General features: G+C 37.9%; 1 protein-coding gene across 1 annotated transcript in view; it reads left to right on the top strand.

The window, feature by feature from the left end:
* Nucleotides 1-21,002, top strand: part of LOC108995789 (sterol 3-beta-glucosyltransferase UGT80A2-like) — a 45,043-nt gene that overhangs the window by 18,740 nt on the left and 5,301 nt on the right. The window contains exons 9-11 of the mRNA XM_018971417.2: nucleotides 2,078-2,208; nucleotides 20,601-20,703; nucleotides 20,832-20,908. Coding sequence (XP_018826962.1) covers nucleotides 2,078-2,208; nucleotides 20,601-20,703; nucleotides 20,832-20,908 — 311 coding nt within the window. The remainder of the gene's footprint in view (nucleotides 1-2,077; nucleotides 2,209-20,600; nucleotides 20,704-20,831; nucleotides 20,909-21,002) is intronic.

The following is a 21,002-nucleotide window of genomic DNA, read 5'->3' as shown; positions in this document are numbered from 1 at the left end:
TTTGGTTCCTAGCTCCTTCAATACACTCCTCCAAAAAGCTTAGGTAAACCGAGTGTCTCTGTCATACACTATCTTGGTCAGCAGACGATCTTCTTGGCGTACAACTCTAACACCTTGTTGATTGAGGGCAAGTTTGGGGCACAAGACAAAACACAAAATTCTCATCTCATTATTACACCTTTTTCAAATCCCTATACAAAATATAATAAACAATTCAACTTTTTCAAATCTCAATACACATTTTTCAAATCCCAAAACAATAATAATATTAAAACATAATATTTTAAACTTCAAAACAAAACACAAAATTCTCATCTCACCCCCCAAACCTGCCCTGAGTACGCCTTCCTAGTACCTTCGGAAAACCTGACATAGAGTCCATATAGATTTAGTCCCAAGTCCAAATTGGAATCGAAAGTTGCTATAGTGTCCTTGAGGAGCTTTGGTGCTCGGTCTTGACCTACTGACATGTCGAACACTGAACTACAAAGTTTTTTAGATCCCAGTTTATCCCATCGCACTACCAATGTTGTCATAGATTTATGGTATATTTTTTTTTTGATAGGATAGATTTATGGTATATAGTGGTACTACCAGGGTTAATAGCATAGAAATAGTGTTGTGCTTCCTTCCAGATCAACTCTTGAATCTTCTTGTTAGGCACAAACAATCTCCCATTAAATTGGAGGTGTCATCATATATCAATATGAACTTTGGCTTCTTTCCCTCATGTACCTCCTCTATAAGCTTCACTGATCCTGCATCATCAGCATGGGCAGCCCTTATCTGATCCAATAGCATTGACCCAAGCACGAGGTTGCTCAATCGGCTTGCACATCTTGTACCATCACAATCTCGAATCACTCTATTTCCATCAAAATGTCTTTAAGGACTTTACATGGTAGCAAGAGTACTCAAAGAAGATCTCCTATTGAGGGTGTTTGCAACCACATTTGCCTTGCTCAAGTGATAATTAATGCTGCAGTCAGTCTTTCAACAATTCTAGCCATGTACACTGCCCACATCTTCAAACTCCTGATTGAAGAAATATTTGAAGTTCTTATGAAGAAATATTTGGTTAACTAATTTTTTAAAAAACTTTCCCTTTTATCTTGACTAAACAGTTTGTAAGTATGGACCCATCATGGGCTCTCCTATTGGTTTAGCCATAGATACATGTATTCAAGGGGTTCAGGGGTTTCCCCCCCTAAACATGCATATTTGCTAGAAATGGAGTCGCACCAGGGTCATATAGTATTGATGCATGGCGAGATAATAGAGGAAGGCTTCTAGAAGGAATACAAATTATAGTATTTTAGCAATTTTCGTATTGTCAACCATCATTTTCTGTATGTAAAACTTCACTAATGTGCTATTACTCCAACAGCACAATCACATGGTTGTGGTTGTGGATTCAAGAATAATCGTGTGTGCATTTGCAACTTAGGGGACGTTTGGATTCGAAGATGACTTGAGATGAGCTGAGATGAGTTGAGATAGATTGTGAATAGTAATGAGATGAGTTGTGAATAGTAGTGAGATTTGTGAGTTGAAGTTGCTGAATAGTAGTGAGATGAGTTGAGATGAGCTGAGATGAGTTGAGATGAGCTGAAATGACTTACGAATCCAAACGTCTTAGAGTTTTTTTATTGAAAAATTTAGAATCATGAGTTCAAGCAAGGTTCCTGGTGTAGATATTATTTTTGTTCCGTTCTTATTGCATATGGTCTATCATATTAGTTACATGCATACTCACATTCATGTGGTCTAGCTGGTTACACTTATGCCATTATCAAATGACATTTTATTGTATGGAAGGGTACTCCTTTATGTATTACTACTCTCTTTCTCAATATAAGGCTTTTCTTCTTCATGCAATGATACGAGCTGAATCTCATGTCTTCTGCCATGAATCCTCCCTTAACATCTTTCTCAAAGTTATCGAGTTCAATGTTAAAATGTTTTTGGTGCACTGCATCTATTTTGGTTTCTTTTCCGATATCTTCATCACTAGTAGATTTACTAGTGGTGTTGTTTCTTCAAGGATGTTACGAAATAAAATCCTTTTATTTTGCAGATTGGGGACCTAACATTGATGTAGTTGGATTTTGTTTTCTGGACCTTGCATCAAATTATCAACCTGCAGACTCATTAGTAAAATGGCTTGAAGCTGGTAAAGAGCCTATCTATATTGGGTTTGGTAGCCTTGTGAGTTTCTTTCCCTCATTTTTTGCTTTTGATATTGTGTGTGTGTGTCTATATTGGTGAAAAATAACATCCAAGAAAATATTTGGCAATCTTTTTATTTGATTGCTCCTTTTTTTTTAATAAATAGAGATTTATTATATTGATGAATGTTTATATTATACCATATTCCTAAGAGATTATACTTCATCTCATATCTTCATTTAGATCAATAATGGAAGATATATTCAGTAGAAGGTTAACAACATGCAATATAGATACTGAAGGTAGAGAGCTTATCTTTTCTTTCCCTATGCCTTGCTGCATCTTCTTAAGAGGGCTTTTAGATGTGACCATTGTGTTATCTACTTGATAAGGTACTAGGTAGCATTAGTTGGGAGGATGAATACTTTATTGTCATATTTCTAGTTAGGATCAAAAGAAGATAGCCATAACGTACTGACCAGAATTATATGCCAACCTCAGCCCTTTAAAGCAATCTATTCTTAGCTGCCAAGGAGATGACAGTGGATGACGCCAATAATAGAAATATAATAAATTGACCTTTCATGTATTTTTCCTGGCATGAAGGGTATCAAATAATAGCTAGTGAATGGGTCGGTTTGAAAAATAAATGAATTACAAGTTGTAGAATATTATTCTCATCAAGCTTAAACCTAATTAAAGGAAAACAACAAAACATGGGTTTAGACAATGTTTTCTGTTTGCCCAAGCAAAAAGACCCACCAAAGTATGGAGATTGATACGGGGATATCTTTTTAGCTCCAAAATGTTTCAGTTTGTGCTCCTACTTATTATCTTGTTATGAATCCACTAGGTAGAACTCACCCTTGAAAACTGGCTTACAAGGGAAGGGTGCCTAGGGGCTTATAAACCACCAACCAATCTCATACGTAGGGTACGTTTGGATTCCAAACCTATCTCAACTCATCTTATATAATTATTATAACTTTTTCAAATCCCATCACAAAATATAATAAACAATTCAACTTTTTCAAATCACAAAATAATAATAATATTAAAAAATAATATTCTAATAATATTTTATTCAATTTTCAACTTTTATCTCAACTCAACTTAGTTCAACATCCAAACGCAGCCTTAGTCGATGTGGGATCGTAACAACCACCACGCTCTGCAGCCGACGTCCACAGCGGTCTCGGCGCTCACACGGGCTGGCAGTGCGCTAGGTCTTTCCTAACCCCGGACGAACACTTTCATGCCAGCATTACCCCCTATGCAGCACGATTGCAACTGTGCCAACATGGACAGCATACGTGGGGTGGCTCTGATACCATTTGTTATGAACCCACTAGGTAGAATTCGCCCTTGAAAATCAGCTTATAAGGGAAGGCTACCATACGTGGGATTGTAGAAAATCTGGATAGACAAAAAAAGATGTACAATCTAATGAGGCTACTATGAACATTTACTTATGGGCAGGGCAAGCTCTTCTATTCTAATTTAGTCATTCATGAGTGTAGCACATATATTGGAAAGTTCACTTGGGCCCTGACTTCTGCGGGAGGCAGCTTTGGGGAATTTTCTACAATGGGTGAAAGCATAACGGAGCAGTGTTGTGTGGAGCTAGAAGGACTTGGGTCCTAAACTTCTTTTCCCGGAGAAGAAGCAATGTTAGTATTTGGTGGAATAAGCATTGACTTTGTGCCAGTATCTGCGTATTAACAAAGGATTAAATTGTTATATGTAATGAATGGGCATAAAGTGCCTGCAGGTGGCTTTTTAAGTCAGCCATCTAGTCACATTCTAGCATTATAAATTTTTTAACACATACAACATCAAAAGGGATAGACTGTTTGTCATGATGTAGCATTACCTTTTAGTATTAATATATTTTAGTTGTAATACTTTTGCAAAAAAGAATAATTTTATTAAATACATGGAATGAAGAAACAACAGATCTAGGAAATTGCTAGTAGAGTGAGGATGCATGGCTGGATGTGTGCAACACTCTAAATGATAAGATAAGTAGTTATTTCTAAGAAGGTGCCACCAATTGAAGATGAAATGAGGTAGAGGGCTATGAGATAGTTTTGACATGTATAACATAACAAATGCATGTGTGAGGAAGTGATTATGCTATTTAGGGGAAGAAATGATATTAGAGAGGTGAATATGGGCCATGGTCCTAAATAGGGCCAACTCTTCTCCTTTGTTACTATTAGAGGGCATAAGACCCAATGAGGGTATAATGTAAAATGTACTCCATAGTGTATATGTGTGTGTGTGTGTGTGTGTGTGTGTGTGTGTGTGTTGCAATAGTGAGAGGGTATGACATGTTTTTCGGTCTACCCTTCGTTTTCTCTCAATCCTAATCTTGACATGGTATCAAAGAGGCTTTGACTTCTTTGTCTCTTTTATTCAGTTCTTTTTTTTAAATAGGTGTAGTGGTTTGATCCGGTGAAAGGTGTTTATACAGCTTTGGGAGGGTTTATACAATGGGGACTCTTAAACACCTTTTAGTAGAATCAAAGGTGTTTATATTGTCTATGGAGGGTGGAAATTATTGTCGTATCACAGAAAGGGGCAGGAAGGTAACCAAGGAGATGGTGCCCCGTCATGCCAGTGCTTTTTGGCTGGCCAGTATAGTGGAAGAATGTGTTTTATCGAAAGGAAGGAAAGGCTTCTTCAAGAAATATAGGGACGGAATCAAAACTCTGTTGCTCATAGGAGGTCGAATTCTTTTGGGCATTTTTTGGAAGTAACTGACTATGGTGGTGGTAGGGGGGGGTCGTGGTCTCTTAGCGATCCCGGAAGGAGTGGAAGGAAAGGGTTGGAAGAACTTTTCTATGGAGTTAAAACAGAGTTTGGCTAAGAAGGCTCCAGTCCTTGCACCACATATAAACAGAGAGGTAGAGAAGGGGAAGGAGAGGCATTCCAAGTTGTATGCAGAGATGGCAGTGGGTGGTGCAGGGAAGAGGGTGGCAGCGCATGCAGTTCTGAGTCATCCTCTGACGGTTGAACAAAAACACAAAAAGGGAAGCATGGCATGGGAACTTTCAGCTATCCAATTACCTTAAATGGATAGCTGTCCAGGAGAAAACGAGTTGCAGGGGTATCTACATAGTCTGAAAATGGAGGTAACGGGCGTGAAGGAGGATTTGAAATTGTTTAGAAAGGAGAGATAAAGTCTTGGATTTTTAAGATAATCAAAGGTTTGGGCTTGGGCTTGGGCCAACGTATGAGGCCTCTAAAAATAGGAAAAAGGAAGGTTGTTGGGTGTAGTAGTTTGAGGCCAGACAAAGGGAAGGCCAAACTTGGGCTGGGTTGCATAAGCCCAAAATGGAGGCCGAAGCTCCATTGGCCCGTGTTTGAGAAGGGCTCCACTTCTGGGCCAATTTCACGATCCAACAGAAGTCCTGTGCCAGATAAGACCCTTATCTCGGGGCCGGTAACCTCCGTCGCCAATCAAGACCCCTACGCAGGCATTCCTTCGTTGGTGACAACAGCTCCTACGCAGAAATGCATGCAAGCTTCTACGAAACACTTGGAGGAGGTTTCTGACTTGTCCCCAATCATAATGGCGGAGAAGGCAATAGGTTGGGTATCTGAGAAGTCCACGACAGGAGTAGAGTCTGTGGAAGGCTTGGAGCACGGTGGGAAGACACATATAACAACAATGTGTCCCTTGGCTCTGGTTCCATCCTGTGATCATGGTGTAACGCCGACGTCTAAAGGGTCCGTTGAAGTTGCACACACAAGGTTGCCAGAGGTGAAGGGACTTGATGCCAACCAAGAATCTCCAATGAAGAGTACCATTGGTGTTGTTGAGGAGGCACAAGATTTGAACAAGGGTTTATCGTTGGTACTGTTTGGATCTACGTCAGGCGCTACATCGGGGGAAGACGTTGTCCCCTTGGTATCTCTTCCTCCATTAAACAATATAGATTAATCATCTTCGGATTGGGTTTTGCAAAAAGTTAATGAGATTCAGCATATTGTGGGAATCTCACATGGAGGATGTGAAGACCAGTTTAAAGCTCTAATCATTGTGATTGAGGCAAGCCACTCGCATGATACCAAATCAAGCTTCAAGAAAAGCAGAGAGTTGAAGCGTCTTTTTAGTGCAATCAACTATGATGCTAAGGGTGGTAGCTCAAGTCGAGGGCATAGAGGTTGATGTATGTTGGGTAGTCTTTTATAGAGGGTATTTTGGGAGGTGTGATTTATGTTGGGCTATGGGAAACATGGGGTTGGGGTTGGAGAGGGGTGAGTTATTCTATCTCGGGCTTGATGTATGTTGGGTAGTTTTTCGTGGGCTTTTGGGGCAATAGGAGCTCTCTAGTATGGGTTAGGGATTTTCTTGTATACATCCAATATACTTGATTCCTCCTATTGATATATATATATAATACTTTTACTTAAAAAAAAAAAAACATGGCGTGGTGGTTGTTAGAATCAGGTTGGTGTGCTGACAACTTAGATGCTGTGGTTTCTTGGTTGGTAGGGGCTTGACTGTGTGTGCCAGCTCTTCTGTGGTGGCTGGTGGTATGTTAGCTCAGGGTGACTTTGGAGAAGGACATATGGTGTGATGGTTTATAATTAAGGAACACTTGGGTTGTAAAGAAATATAGCAGTAGGTGTGGACACGTATCGTAGCAGGAAAGTGGAGTTGGGTGGAAATTGTATAAAAAGGTTTCCATGTAAATACAGAGGACTCATTTGGTGATTTTTCTTCAATGAAGGGATTGGAGGTTATGGCTTCCTCGAATAAGCCAGTCAAGTTTTGTTCTTGATTTCTTTCTTTTTCTTTCTTGTTCTAATCATTTTCTGCCAAGAGTTCTACCAAGTTGGTATTAGAGAAGTTGCGATCTGGAGGGCAGCTGTGAAGAATCTAAGATGGCGGGGGGGTGCTCGAATCAATCAACTGCAGGAGTCACTTGCTAGTAGCAATAGGCAGTTGGAGCAGCGGAAGCAAGTACAGGATGAACACTCAAGTACCTTGAAGGATATAATGGTTCAGTTGAGGCAGCTTAATGAGAATTGCCAGTCTTATACCAATGACCATATAATGGGCCAAATTGAAGAGTAGAGGATGATGAAGCAGAAACTTCAGCAGCGGGTCAGAGTGCAGCAAGATTTGCCATAAATGTTAGGCTTGAGTTTCCAAGTTTCGATGGAACTGATCCAAATGGTTGGATTTACACAGCCAACCAATGTTTCTCATAACACCATAGGGCTTAACTTGGCTACTTGTCACATACTAGTAGATGCCTTGGTATGGTTCCAAGATGTTGAAGATTCTGGCTATTTTCAGAATTGGGATGCATTTACCAAAGCCTTGCGAGTGAGTTTTGGGAGTGCTCCATATGATTATCCAATGGAGGCTCTGATGAGGTTGAAGCAGACCACAACCATGGCAGTTTACAAGGCATAGTTTGAGATAATTCCTAATTGACTCAAGGGTTTACCTGAAAGTTATAAATTGAGTGTTTTTTGAGCGAGCTAAGGGATGATATTACCAACAATTTATTATCAGCCTTTGGATTAGCAAGATTACAAGAAGAGTTAATGAATACAAATAACAAATTTCCTGTAGTTAACCAGAAAGGTGGGAATCATTCTGGGACTTATCCTAATAATCCTGGATATGGTAACAAGTCCTCAATGGATTTCCAGAAACCTAGTATTCCAATACAAAAGGTTAATTCCTCACAAATGGACGAAAGGCACAAGAAAGGGCTATGCTTCAATTGTGATGAAAATGTAGTAAGGGTCATGTTTGTAAAAAACCCAAAATCTACTTGATGGAGGGTGTACAGATTGATGAAGGGGGGGAGGGGGGGAGGATGAGGCAGAATTGGAGGATTCCGAGGCTATAGTGGGTGATGGAGAAACTAAATTGGTGCAGGGAATTCCTGAGATTTCATTGCATGCAATCATTGGGTGTCCTAATCCTAGAACTATGAGGTTCTTGGGTCAAATTGGGTCTCGTTGGGTGGTGATCTAGTAGATACTGGTAGCACCCATAATTTCTTGGACTCTTCGATTGTGTCCAAATGTGACCTTGTTGTTTCTTCTAAGGATCAACTTAAGGTGAAAGTAGCTGCTGGGGAGTCAATTGTGAGTAATGGAAAATGTGGATTAGTGGAAGTGAAAGTGCAAGCGCTACAATTTTCTACAGAATTTTGTCATAACTCTGGGAGGTTGTGATGTAGTGCTTGGGGTTCAATGATTGCAGCATCTAGGTCCCCATTGTTTGGGATTTCCATAAGTCGACTATGGAGTTTTCTTCTGGTGGTAGAACTCATGTTCTGAAGGGACTTACTGTTTCTGGTTCCATTTTGGTCAATGATGTTTGTTTAGACAAACTTCCTAAGATGGAAAGAAGAGGGTGATTTTGCAGCTGACAGCCCGCAGTGGGGAAGTTACTTCAGTTGACTTGTTGAATGGAATTTGTAATTGTTTAGCTGCACCCTCACAAGAACATCAGATCAGCAAGTTGTTAAAGGAGTTTGTGGTAGTATTTCAGGAACCAAAAGGGTTACCTCTCAGTAGAAAGCTAGACCACCAGATTACTAGACCACCAGATTAATTTGAAGGAAGAAGCCAAAGCAGTTGTGTACGTCCTTATCGCTATCCTTTCTATTGAAGATCTGAGATAGAAAAGATAGTCAGGAACTTTTGGAGTCTGGGGTAATTCCGGCCAGTCAAAGTCCATTTTCTTGTCCTGTTCTACTGGTTAGGAAGATGGATGGGAGTTGGAGGATGCGTATTGATTATAGAGCCCTTAATCAAAGACAATTAAGGACAAATTTCCGATACCAGTAGTTGATGAGTTATATGGTGCTGTGACTTTCTCCAAGCTCGACCTACCATCTGATTATCACCAGATAAGGTTCAGACCAGAGGATATACACAAGACTGCTTTTAGGACCCACGAAAGTCACTATGAGTTTTTAGTGATGCCCTCTGGGCTCACTAATGCTCCTTCAACTTTTAGGGCTTGATGAATGATGTATTTAGACCCTACTTAAGGAGATTTGTTATCGTCTTCTTTGATGACATACTGGTTTACAGCAAATCAGTTGAAGATCATTGATGCATTTGAGAATAGTACTGGGCCATCTTGCAGCAGCACTAGCTTTATGCAAAGATATCAAAATGTAAGTTTGGGTATAAGGAGGTTGAATATCTTTTGGGTTATGTCATTTCAGAGAATGGTGTTAAGGCTAATCCAGGCTAGATTCAATCCATGTTAAGCTGGCCAATTCCCACTACCCTCAAGTCTTTGAGAGGTTTTCTTGGGTTAACTGGATGCTACAGGAAATTTATTAAAGGATATGGCCTCGTTGCAGCACCACTCCTGCCTTGTTAGAAAGGAATTTTTTAAGTGGAACCAAACTGCAACTGATGTAATACAAAAGCTCAAGTCAGTGATTACTTCACTGCCAGAGTCGGCTCTCACTAATTTTGAGAAGACTTTCATTGTGGAGTGTGATGCCTCAAAGGAAGGGGTAGGGGCTGTTTTGATGTAGGAAAACAGACCTATTGCCTATCTCAGCCAGGGCATTGAAAGGAAGAGCTTTGAGTCTTTCTACTTATGAAAAATAGTTGTTGGCTTTAGTACAGGTAGTGAGGAAGTGGTGGTCTTACTTGTCAGGGAGACCTTTTAAGATGAAGATGGATCACAGGAGCCTTAAGTTTTTGCTAGAGCAGAGGTATGTAATGCCCGTCCTTGTGGTGGGATTTTATAAAATAGTTTTGGAAATTGAGATGGGAATTGCTGAACTTTTTAAAACTTTTTCCTTTCCTTCCCAGGATATAAAAGATTCCATAGTTAGAAATTGAAATCTACTTTATAAATCTAAAAGAGAGTTATGCAGCAGAATTCATTCAATTAAAATATAAAGTCCCTTTTACAAAACATGATTTCATAAATTACATAAAATATGCCTAGGCTTCTGTCACCTCTTCCTTGGGCCGTGTTTGTTATAACGCTTCGTCCTCTTTTCGTTCCTGGGTGGCGCACACGTAAAAAAAATGAGTCGAATACTTAATAAGCATTACTTGATACTGTAAAAATATATCAACATAGGTCTTCATTTATGCAATAATCATTCATCTACATACTTTATATAAAACATTTTTTTTCTTTGAAAACATTACAAGCTGGGTTTTTCTTTAAAAAGATTTTCATTCTCCATAAAAATAATTTCCACCTTGTGCATTCCTTCATAAAGAACTAAAACGTTTCATCGATTCAATTTCTCTTATCATTTTCCTCTGGCCAATACATACTATTACGTCCCGTGTGTTGGGGTTAGCGGTCTTTTGGTCCCGATTCTGCCCGTGGCTATGGATTAGGAATCCCTCAGTTAGGGGGTAGCACTGGTTGCACTACCAGTACTACCTACTTGATATTGCAATTTGCCCTCATTTTGTACCAACATTCATTCACTCACGGCCATTTTGTAGCTTTATAAGTTAAAACATTCATTCCTTTCCTTTCCTTTAATTCATTCCTTTCAGTCCTTTCATTTTCATTATTTTCATTCATCAGTTCATTTCATAAAACATCATTTAATAACATAAAGCATGAAACCTCATCATTTCGTTTCATGGAATATAAATACAATAAGTACTACATATAACATCCATACACATGCATACAACTATTCTTGGGGTGCATAAAAGGGGGCTGTCAAAGAGGGCCATTGCATACATATACTTTATACATTAATACCTTAGCATACTTTCGTAAGTAAGAAAACATTTCCTTTTCTTTCATGGCATAAAAAGAACATTTTTCTTATAAAAGCATTTTATTTCATTTTCATAAAGAAACACAATTCATTTCATTTTCATAACATTTAGAAAACTCTAGAAGAGTACGAACATAATATTTGCCTGGATTCCATGCTATTTTCATTTCATGTAGTCCATTTATGTGCGTGTTAGATGACAACCTACATGCATACACAACCTCATGTCATTTCCTTTTCATTTACATATGAAACTTAACTTAGAACTGCATAAAACTATCATTTACTTAAAACTTCCTACACTTAGATATATCATTATCCAATTAACCTCCTTGAACTATTTACTTGCATACTTTCTCATAATATTCCTAATTGTGCAAACTTACACCTCTAGGTATTCATAACATCCCCTTGATTACACTTGTACAAGTCACCATTGAATCCTTGAAGCATAACTATTTTCATGAATCCTAAGCCTAAAATATGAACCTACAAAGCCCAACTTCATTTGAGCTCCAATGCTTCACTTTATCCTCCAAACCATCACTCAACAAGCCTACAACTTAATCCCACTCCACCATGAAATCCAAACTACGATTACAATACCCTCCCTTCATAGACAATCCAATCCAACACCAACTCAAGTTCCCCCATTCACTTCCTCACATACAAACCCAATATACATATACAATCCACCAAACATACACGTATCATACCCTTTTATCACCTAAGATCAACATACAGTCCATTTAAGTACCCTCTTGTTCTTACAAACTCCATCCATACATAATACATTCAAAGTACACAAAATCTGTCCAATACATGCAACCAATCAATTTACACATGTACCCTACCCTTTTTATCACCTAAGATCAACATACAATTCATTTACAACAGTCATTTATTTTTTACAAGCTTCATCCATACCAATACATTAATATATACAAATCTGTCCATTAACAACTAACATCATCATCATGTTTTTCAACTCCACTACAACTCCATCATTTAACCCCAACACTTCAAGACAATCAATCTCCATCCAAACATCATATATTCACATCAAACATCTCAATACAATTCAATTAGGTAGCATAATCCAACTCAAGCTTAACCATGTAATTATAAACCACTTCCATGCTCAAACATCCGATACAAGTGAACCAAAGATTTAATATTAAATCTGTCCAATTCTTCCAAGAGTATCCTTATACAATTTTTACGCTATTTAATAGCATTCATACATCTCCAAAATGCTACCATCTTACAACTATACATCATATATACTTCACACAAGCATAAAATGCAAGAAAGATCACTTTAAACACAATCTGTCCACATTCTTGGACCTTATAGTCCTTATATAAATTCTAATCTATAAGCCATTGTATTTAAGAAAAAACCTAACCTACTCTTCAACTAAATCATCAATTAAATCCATTATCCATTTAAACACAATAAACAACACAATCACATGGCTCCACAATATCCCAACCTTCAAAAATCCTATTCTCAATCAATAAACCTCTTATCAATGCATACAGACACAAATACTCAATCCATATATCACTTAACTAAAATCTGACAAACTAACACAATCACATCACAACTACACATTAATCACACAGCATACAGCCACATCACAAACCACCTCCACTTCTTCTCAGTCTATCACAACCAACACATTCAATAAATGCATAAAATCTGTCCATATATTCAAACACAACACCATTCAATCACATAAACACAGTAATCTAGGAGATAAGGAAATAGGAATATACCCAAAATTTAGAGGCTGCGCTTCTCAGCTGCTATGACAGTGGGGCTGGGTGTTTTCCAACGTGAGATGGTGGTTCTTTGCAAGGCAGTCCCATGGCTGTTTGATGTTTGGGCGGTGCTTGGTGACTGCTGGCGTGGGTGGCGGCCAAGAGATGAGAGAAACCGATAGCGAGAAGGGAGATCGGGAGGTGACCAAGGAGACGGGCATTGGGGCTGGGCCCTAGTGTGGGGCTTGTTTTCTTGGATGGCGAGGGGTGGTGGTTGTTCGTGGATGGTGGCTGGCGTGACAAATGGCAGCAGCGGAGGGAGAAATAGAGAAACATAAAGGAAGAGAGAGAAGCGTTGGGGCTGAGTTGGGGTGTACAACCGTGGCTTGTGGCTAAGGTGGTGCTTCATGGTTGCTGAGTCGGCTTCTCCAGCCGTGCACAGTGGAGAAAGAGAGAGAGATTTGTGTGTGTGCTGCCATGATTGAGGAGATCGGGAGGGAGAGGGGGAAATCGAGAGGGTGGAGGTGAGAGAGCTTTTGCATGGTGGAGAGGAAATAGACGCTGGTGGCTGGGGTTGTGGTGGCGCACGCCGTCGTTGAGAGAGAAAGAGAGAAATAGTGGGAGTGAGGTATGGAGGGGAAGAGAGAGATTGGAAGGAAGGGAGAGAGAGGTGTGGTAGCGGAGGCCTAAGGTTGTGCATTGACGGCGGAGCGACGGAGAGAGGTGGCCGGAGCGAGAGAAGGGAGGAAGAGAGAGTGCAGGGGCACGGGCTGTAGCGGACAGCGTAGGGAAGGGGAAGGGAGAAGGAAAAGGAAGAGGAAAGAGAGAGGGGGGGAGAATTAGGGTTTTGGGCAACTAATCTTAGCCCTACATCTTGGGGTCCTAACTTTAATCCAACGATGTAGATAAACTCAAGGGAAATAAAAGAGGACTAATAGAAAATAAAGACTAGAAAATAAATGGAAGGGAGATACACTAGGGCCTTGTTTGTTTTCACAACCATTCTCATCTCATCTAATTTCATCTAATCATTACAACTTTATCAAATTTCCACACAAAATAAAATAAACAATTCAACTTTTTCAAACCCCAAAACAAAAATAATATTAAAAAAAATATATTCTAATAATATTTTATTCAATTTTCAACTTTTATCTCAACTCATCTCATCTGTGAAAACAAACAAGGCCTAAGTGTTAAAATCAAACCTTTTATTCTTGATAAAAAAAAAATAATATTCTTCATCATAAAATGAAATGATGAGTTTTAATAAATTTTTCTGAAGAGAAATAAAATCATCTAAATAAGTATAGTTTTTAACATAAATAAAATAATTAATCTTAGTAAATATTTTTAAGAGAAATAAATCCATCCAAATAAAGCGTTTTTAAAATAAACTCAAATGATGGATTTTAATAAATGTTTCTAAGGAAATAAAATCATTTAAATAAAATGGATTTTTAAAACTTTATCATTTTCAGGGTTCCAATTATTAAAGAGGCTAGCTTTAAAAAAATTAGGTTTGGTCCAATAACATTAAAAATACCCCATTTAAAAATAATTTTGGGCTTTTAAAATATTTGAAAGGTTTTATAACACTTGGCTCAAATTAAAAATCATCTGCTAGATTTAAAATAAAGATTCAAGATTAAATACTTTTAGGTGAGGCTCATGACCAACCTGAGAGGAAAAGGATTGGTTGGTCACAAGATACACCTTCTCCGTAAAAATGGATTACAAAGTTACTTGAGTATGACTTCACTACAGAATATAAGAAGGGCAATAAGAACCATGTAGCTGATACACTTTCTCGAAGATAGGAAACTGAGCCTTAGTGTAGTAGACTCGAGTATGAGGAAGAAGGGTTGTTCTCGTCTCGCATTTCTTATACTTCTCCAAAGTGGCTTGCTGATATCAAAGACTCCTATCAGCATGATGAAAGGGTTAAGCAGTGATTGAGCAGCTAACCTTAGGCCAAACACCTCAACAAGGTTATATAGCCTTAAGGATGGTCTACTATTGAAAGGAAGGATTGTGGGGGATAACTATGCTCTCAAGGAGAAGATATTGGAAATTGTTCATGGTAGTCCCGTGGGGGGTCACCCTGGCCACTTGAATACTTGCCATTGAGAAATTTTTATTGGCAAGGTATGAAAAGAGATATCAATTAATACATCAAGGAGTGTGATGTTTGTTGAAGAATAAGGTAGAAAACATCCACCTTGCTGGGCTTTTATAGCCACTCCCTATTCCTCAGAAGATTTGAACAAACATCTTTATGGACTTCATAGAGGGTTTACACTTATCTCATGGGTACAATGCAGTCTTTGTGATTGTTGGTAGGCTCTCAAAATATGCTCATTTGATGGCAGTAGCACATCCATATTCTGCATTAAACATAGCACAGTTATTCTTTTCTACTGTGTAAGCCACATGGATTACCAACAAGTATTGTGAGCAACCATGACCCAGTTTTCACGAGTACTTTCTGGACTGAATTACATTGGTTGCAGGGCACTCAATTATCTCTTAGTTCCTCTTACCACCCTCAATTTGATGGGCAAACTAAGGTGGTTAATAAATGTGTGGAACATTACCTTCGTTGTTTTGCAAGTGAGAAGGTGAAGCAATGGTCTACATGGTTGCCTCTAGCAAAATGGTGGTATAACACTAACTGTTATACCACCATTTTGCCTCCAAGATGACACCATTCCAAGCGGTCTACGGCACCTCTGAGACTGGTAGAGTACATTCTTGATACCACTCTGAATGTAGCAATGGAGGACTATCTGTAGTCAAGGGAGCCATTACTAACAACTTTACACCACAATTTGTTAGCTACATAGGAGAGGATGACGTTTCATGCAGATAAAAGGACAACAGAAAGGTCTTATGAACCAGGAGACTATTGCTGTGTTTGGGTAACAGAGATATCTCAACACTTTCCAAGTATTCTCGTACTTTTGAAAATACTTCACATGCCAAACAACTTAAAATACTCTCAATGGGACCCACAAACCCACTTCAATCTCTATTCATAACTATTCACAAACATTCTATAATACTTATCACTATTATATATACATAAAAAATAAAATCACTATAATATTTATCACTATTAAATATAAAAAAAAATCATTATAATATATAAATAATAAAATCACTATAATATATAATTAAAAAATATTTATCACTATTAAATATAAATAAAAAAATCATTATAACATATAAATAATAAAAAATCACTATAATATATAAATAAAAATATTTATCACTATAATATATAAATAAAAAATAAAATCACTATAATATATAAATAAAAAATATTTATAACTATTATATATAAATAAAAAATAAAATCGCTATAATATATAAATAAAAAATAAAATCACTAGAATATATAAATAAAAAATAAAATCACTATAATATTTATCACTATTAAATATAAATAAATAAAATAAAATCATTATAATATTATCTCTATTATATATAAATAAAAAATAAAATCTTTATAATATTTATCTCTATTATATATAAATAAAAAATAAAATCATTAAAATATATAAATAAAAAATAAAATCACTATTATATATAAATTAAAAATAAAATTATTATACTATTTATCATTATTATATATAAAAGTAAAATAAAATCACTACAATATTTATTAATATTAAAAAATCACTATAATAAAATCATTATAATATTTATTACTAAAAATAAAATCACTATAATATTTATGGGACCCACACATTTTTCAACTACTTACTCAAAAGTCAACAACTCAACATACTTCACACATCCAAACAACTCAAAATACTCTCAATGGGACCCACAAACTCACTCTAATCTCTACTCATAACTATTCACAAACATTCTCAACACTTCTCAACACTTTTCAACACCCAAACGTACCCTATGTTTACCTACGTCTACAACCCTACAAACAAAAAATCCTTGTTTTTCAAAAGACTCTAAAGCTTTCCTCTAGATGTTTTGGCTCTTTTAAGGTTCTACAAAAGATTGGACAAGTTGCTTGCAAGTTGGATCTTCCAACTTCACAGATTCACCCAATATTTCATGTTTCTTGCCTTAAGAAACACTTTGGTACCCACCCGTGGGTAGCCCAACTGGTAAGGGCGAACTTATGTGCATGAGTCCCATGTCATAGGTTCAATTGCCACTGGGATCAAACTGCGATTTAAGTGGGAGGCCAGTGTTGGATTGTTGTGCTAGTCTCTCCTAGGGTTTAGGTTTCATGGGTAAGTCCTAAGGGATCTGTCGTGGAGTGGTTCCCTGTCATAGAAAAAGAAAAGAAACGCATTGGTCAACAGGTTCTTCCATTACCATCTCTTCCACCTGTTGATGATACTAGAGCTATTTAGCTAGAACCAGAGTTATAGAGACATGAATTCAAAAACAGGGGATGAAGGCTCTTGGTGCACTGGAAGTGAACACAACCAGAGGATGCCACTTGGGAGGAGTTTTATAGCGTCAAGCAACATTATCCTCTTCTGGTGGGTAAGGTCTTCTGAAGATGTTGCTCAACCTTGAGGAGAAGGTTTTATTGAAGCAGGGGCGAATGTTAGGTACCTGAGGCAAGACTCATGGTGACTTGGGGAGAAGGACGTGTTGTGATGGTATCTAATTAAGGAATGCATGGGTTGTAAAGAAATATAGTAGTTGGTGTGGTCACGTAAGGTAGCAGGAATTTAGAGTTGGGTTGTACTTTGGGTTGGGCTCTTTAGTCTTATGCAGCAAGAGTCTTGTACAATAGTACTTAGTGACATAATAAGCCCATGTACAGAAATTGTATAAAAAGGGGTCCACGTAAATACAGAGGATTCATTCTGTGATTTTTCTTCAATGAAGGGATTGGAGGTTATTTATGGCTTCCTAGAATAAGCCAGGCCATTTTTGTTATTGATATCTTTCTTCTTCTTGTTTTGATCTTTTTCTGCCAAGACTCGTACCAAGCTCACTGAGTCTATGTCTTTGTCATCTATTTTATGTCCTTGGTTTTCCATTTAGTTTGTTGTCTATTAGTAAGATTACTCAAAGTTTTCAATGTTCAGTGAGTTTTTATCCCTCTTTATGTATCTTTCAAGATCTCAAGACGAAGATGAAAATTGGTATAGGGCATGAAGTTGGTAGCCTCTATTATCTTGATTTCAAGCCTTAACTACCTCGAGCACTCACATCCTCATCATCTTTCCCCCTTTTGAGTGGCATTGTCATTATGGTCATCCTTCCATCTCTATTTTGAACGACAGATTAGTAATCTTGGTAATATTTTTCTTTTCCCTTGCGAAGCATGTCAACTCAGTAAACACCATCGTGTCTTTCGTTCCTTGTGTTGATCCTCATGCTTCAAGTCCATTTGAGTATATTCATTATGATGTTTGGAGGCCAATCAATATTGAGTCAAATAAATTTCATTATTTTGTGACGTTTGTAGATGACCATTCTTGTATGACATGGTTTTTGTTTTTCATTAAAGCACGATCTAAGCTTTTTTCTAATTTCCAAATTTTCGTAAAAAAGAATTAAAACCCAATATGGACAAAAAACTCAAATCTTGCATTAAAAAAATGCTAAATGAATCATCTTCCTTTGCTACTTAAGTAGGAAAAGAATTGTTCACCAAATTTCATATTCTTACATCCCCACAACAAAACGGTGTTGCTGAACGCAAAAATCGTTACTTACTAGATGTAACTCATGCCCTTTTACCTTCACATGCATGTTCCTAAACGTTTATGGAGTAATGCGGTCCTTACTGCTTATCACCTTGTTAACCACATACCTTCCTCAATTTTAGATGGAGTTTCTGCTCACTCTATTATGTTTCCTAACAAACCTCAATTTTCTATTTCCCCAAAGATCTTTGGGTGTGCTTGTTATGTTTACAACTTTGGCCCGAGATTTGATAAACTTGATCCACGAGCTACCAAATGTTGTTTCTTGGTTACTCCCAAACTCAAAAGGGATATTGTTGTCACATTCCTACTCTTCGACGTTTCTTCACAAGCGCTAATGTTTCTTTGAGTCTATACATTATTTTTCACCTCTTCTAGTGGTGATTGTGATCTTGTTTCTTCCTTCTCATCTCTTTCTCTACCACCCTAACCACTCTATCACCACCTAATCATACTCCATCGAACCTGTCACCAGTACCTTCTGCAATTCCCTTGTAGGTTTATTTAAGTTATCAAGGCCACCAGTTGTGCCTTCGCCAACTTCATCTTCAAATCTAGACTTACTTGTTTCTTAAGACTCTTTGCCTATTGCTCTAAAAAAAGGTACTTGTTCTTGTCACTCATCACCCTATTAGTCAGTTGGTTTCTTGTCTTGCTTTATCTCTTGCATTCCCTTTGTGAGGATCCCATTGAAGCAAGGGAAGAGATCCCCTCCCGAGAAGAAAGGTGGGCGATGAGGAGATAGTTGGGTGAGCAAAGTGCAGCTAGTCTTGGAGATAAAGGACTTTTCACCCTGCACCAGGCAGACAAATGATGTACTGACCATACCGGGGTGAGCAACGGGCAAGGACAAGCTCGACGCAGGCATGGGAGATCTCCGAGATAATACGGAGGTGGTCAGAGGGTGGTGGGTTTCATACGCAGAGGCCCATACTCCATAAGAGATGTCACATCAGGAGTGAGCTTATGGAACAAAGATTACGGACCTGCAGGCCATATCGTCTGACCTCAGAGGTATGGTCCAGCGCCACGTAGGAGACCCTTATTTGAGAAAGGACTACTGGATTTGACCCATGGCACGCTGCAGTGGACATGCACGCCTTGTCTTCGTCAATCTCTGCCATCCTTCAAGGCCAGAAGGCAAATGGACGGCTGAGATCGAAGCTCTCATTTAAGCATTCTGAGTCAGACGGATGTTTGATCTAGGGCTGATGGTCCAACAGTATAAAGGCATCCGAAAAAAGCCAAAATCTCACTTTTGATATCATTAGAGGATGACTATGTATATATGATATTTGCTCAAAGGATGACTCTTCGCCATGTCTATATACTTGGGAATTATTCTGAGGGTGATTCCTCGTCATGACAATGAATACATGTAGTTATTTGAAAGTTGTATGGATATTTTTGCCTATTGATAGTCTTCTTTAAAATTGTAACTGTGTTCCACACTATCCGGAAAAGCATGTTTGAGAAAAAGCATAAAAAAAATTATGTTTTTTTCTAAACGTACTTTTTAGTCCTTTTTTTAGATTAAAAAGTACTTCAATATGTAATAACCAAACAACCTAGATTTATCATTAAAAAGCTTTTGAGGCTAGTTAAGCACTTTTTAAGACCCCCAAGACAACCCCAAACAGGCCCAAGTCTTTATGCCATAGTTGGTTGAAACATCTTTGTTCCAAGCTGGGTTTATATGACATATATGCTCCAGCTTGAGGGGGAGTGTTGGAGGGCATAATACCCATTGAGGGTATAAATGTAAAATGTAATCCATACTGTGTGTGTGTGTGTTTATTGCAATAGTGAGAGGGTATGACATGTCTTTTGGTCTACCCTTCATTTTCTCTCAACTCTAATCTTGACAATAACCAGTCTGAATTTATGTGATTAAGGCCGAGTTGAATAGGCTTTAGATTGCAAGGAGTTGTATAGGGAAACAATTCCAAGTAGTTAGATAGTCTACAACCTTGGTAACAAATATGCTGTTCCAATTGGAAAGTCAGGTGTTGGTAAGTTTCCATGCTTGATAGAGAAAATGTATATGATGTGGCCAATGTTTCTAATGTTATCTGGATTGTGCATGCTATTAATTATGGCATGGAAATTCGTCAGAAGCATCCTTAATGCCAGGGCTAAAAAGGTGAATTATCATTAAATGGTAATGTCTCTTTCATTGTAATCTGATATTGATCTTTCAACAGCCTATTCAAAACCCAGAGGAAATGACAGGGATTATAATTGAAGCTCTGGAAATTACACAACAAAGAGGCATCATTAGCAAAGGATGGGGTGGTCTTGGGAATTGTAAGTCTTTGTTTCTATACTTTTGCATTGCATAGAGTTTATCCAATCAAAGTTACTGCTATTATTTAGTTTGGAGACTTACAAATTAGGGGAGCATCATTATATATGTAATTTACTTTCTTTTTCAGTGGCAGAACCGAAGAAGTTTGTGTACTTATTAGACAATTGCCCACATGATTGGCTCTTCCAAAGATGCATTGCCGTGGTAAACTCTCCATATTTTCTTTGTTTTGATTTGTTGTGATCTTGTTATACAATAGGAGTTGAGGGATTTGAAAACTCTTGGAATGCTAACCTAC

This window comes from Juglans regia, chromosome 11, assembly GCF_001411555.2.
Source record: "Juglans regia cultivar Chandler chromosome 11, Walnut 2.0, whole genome shotgun sequence".
Lineage (NCBI taxonomy): Eukaryota > Viridiplantae > Streptophyta > Magnoliopsida > Fagales > Juglandaceae > Juglans > Juglans regia.
Note: the sequence above shows the minus strand (reverse complement) of the source record. Positions and strands in the feature narration are given on the sequence as shown.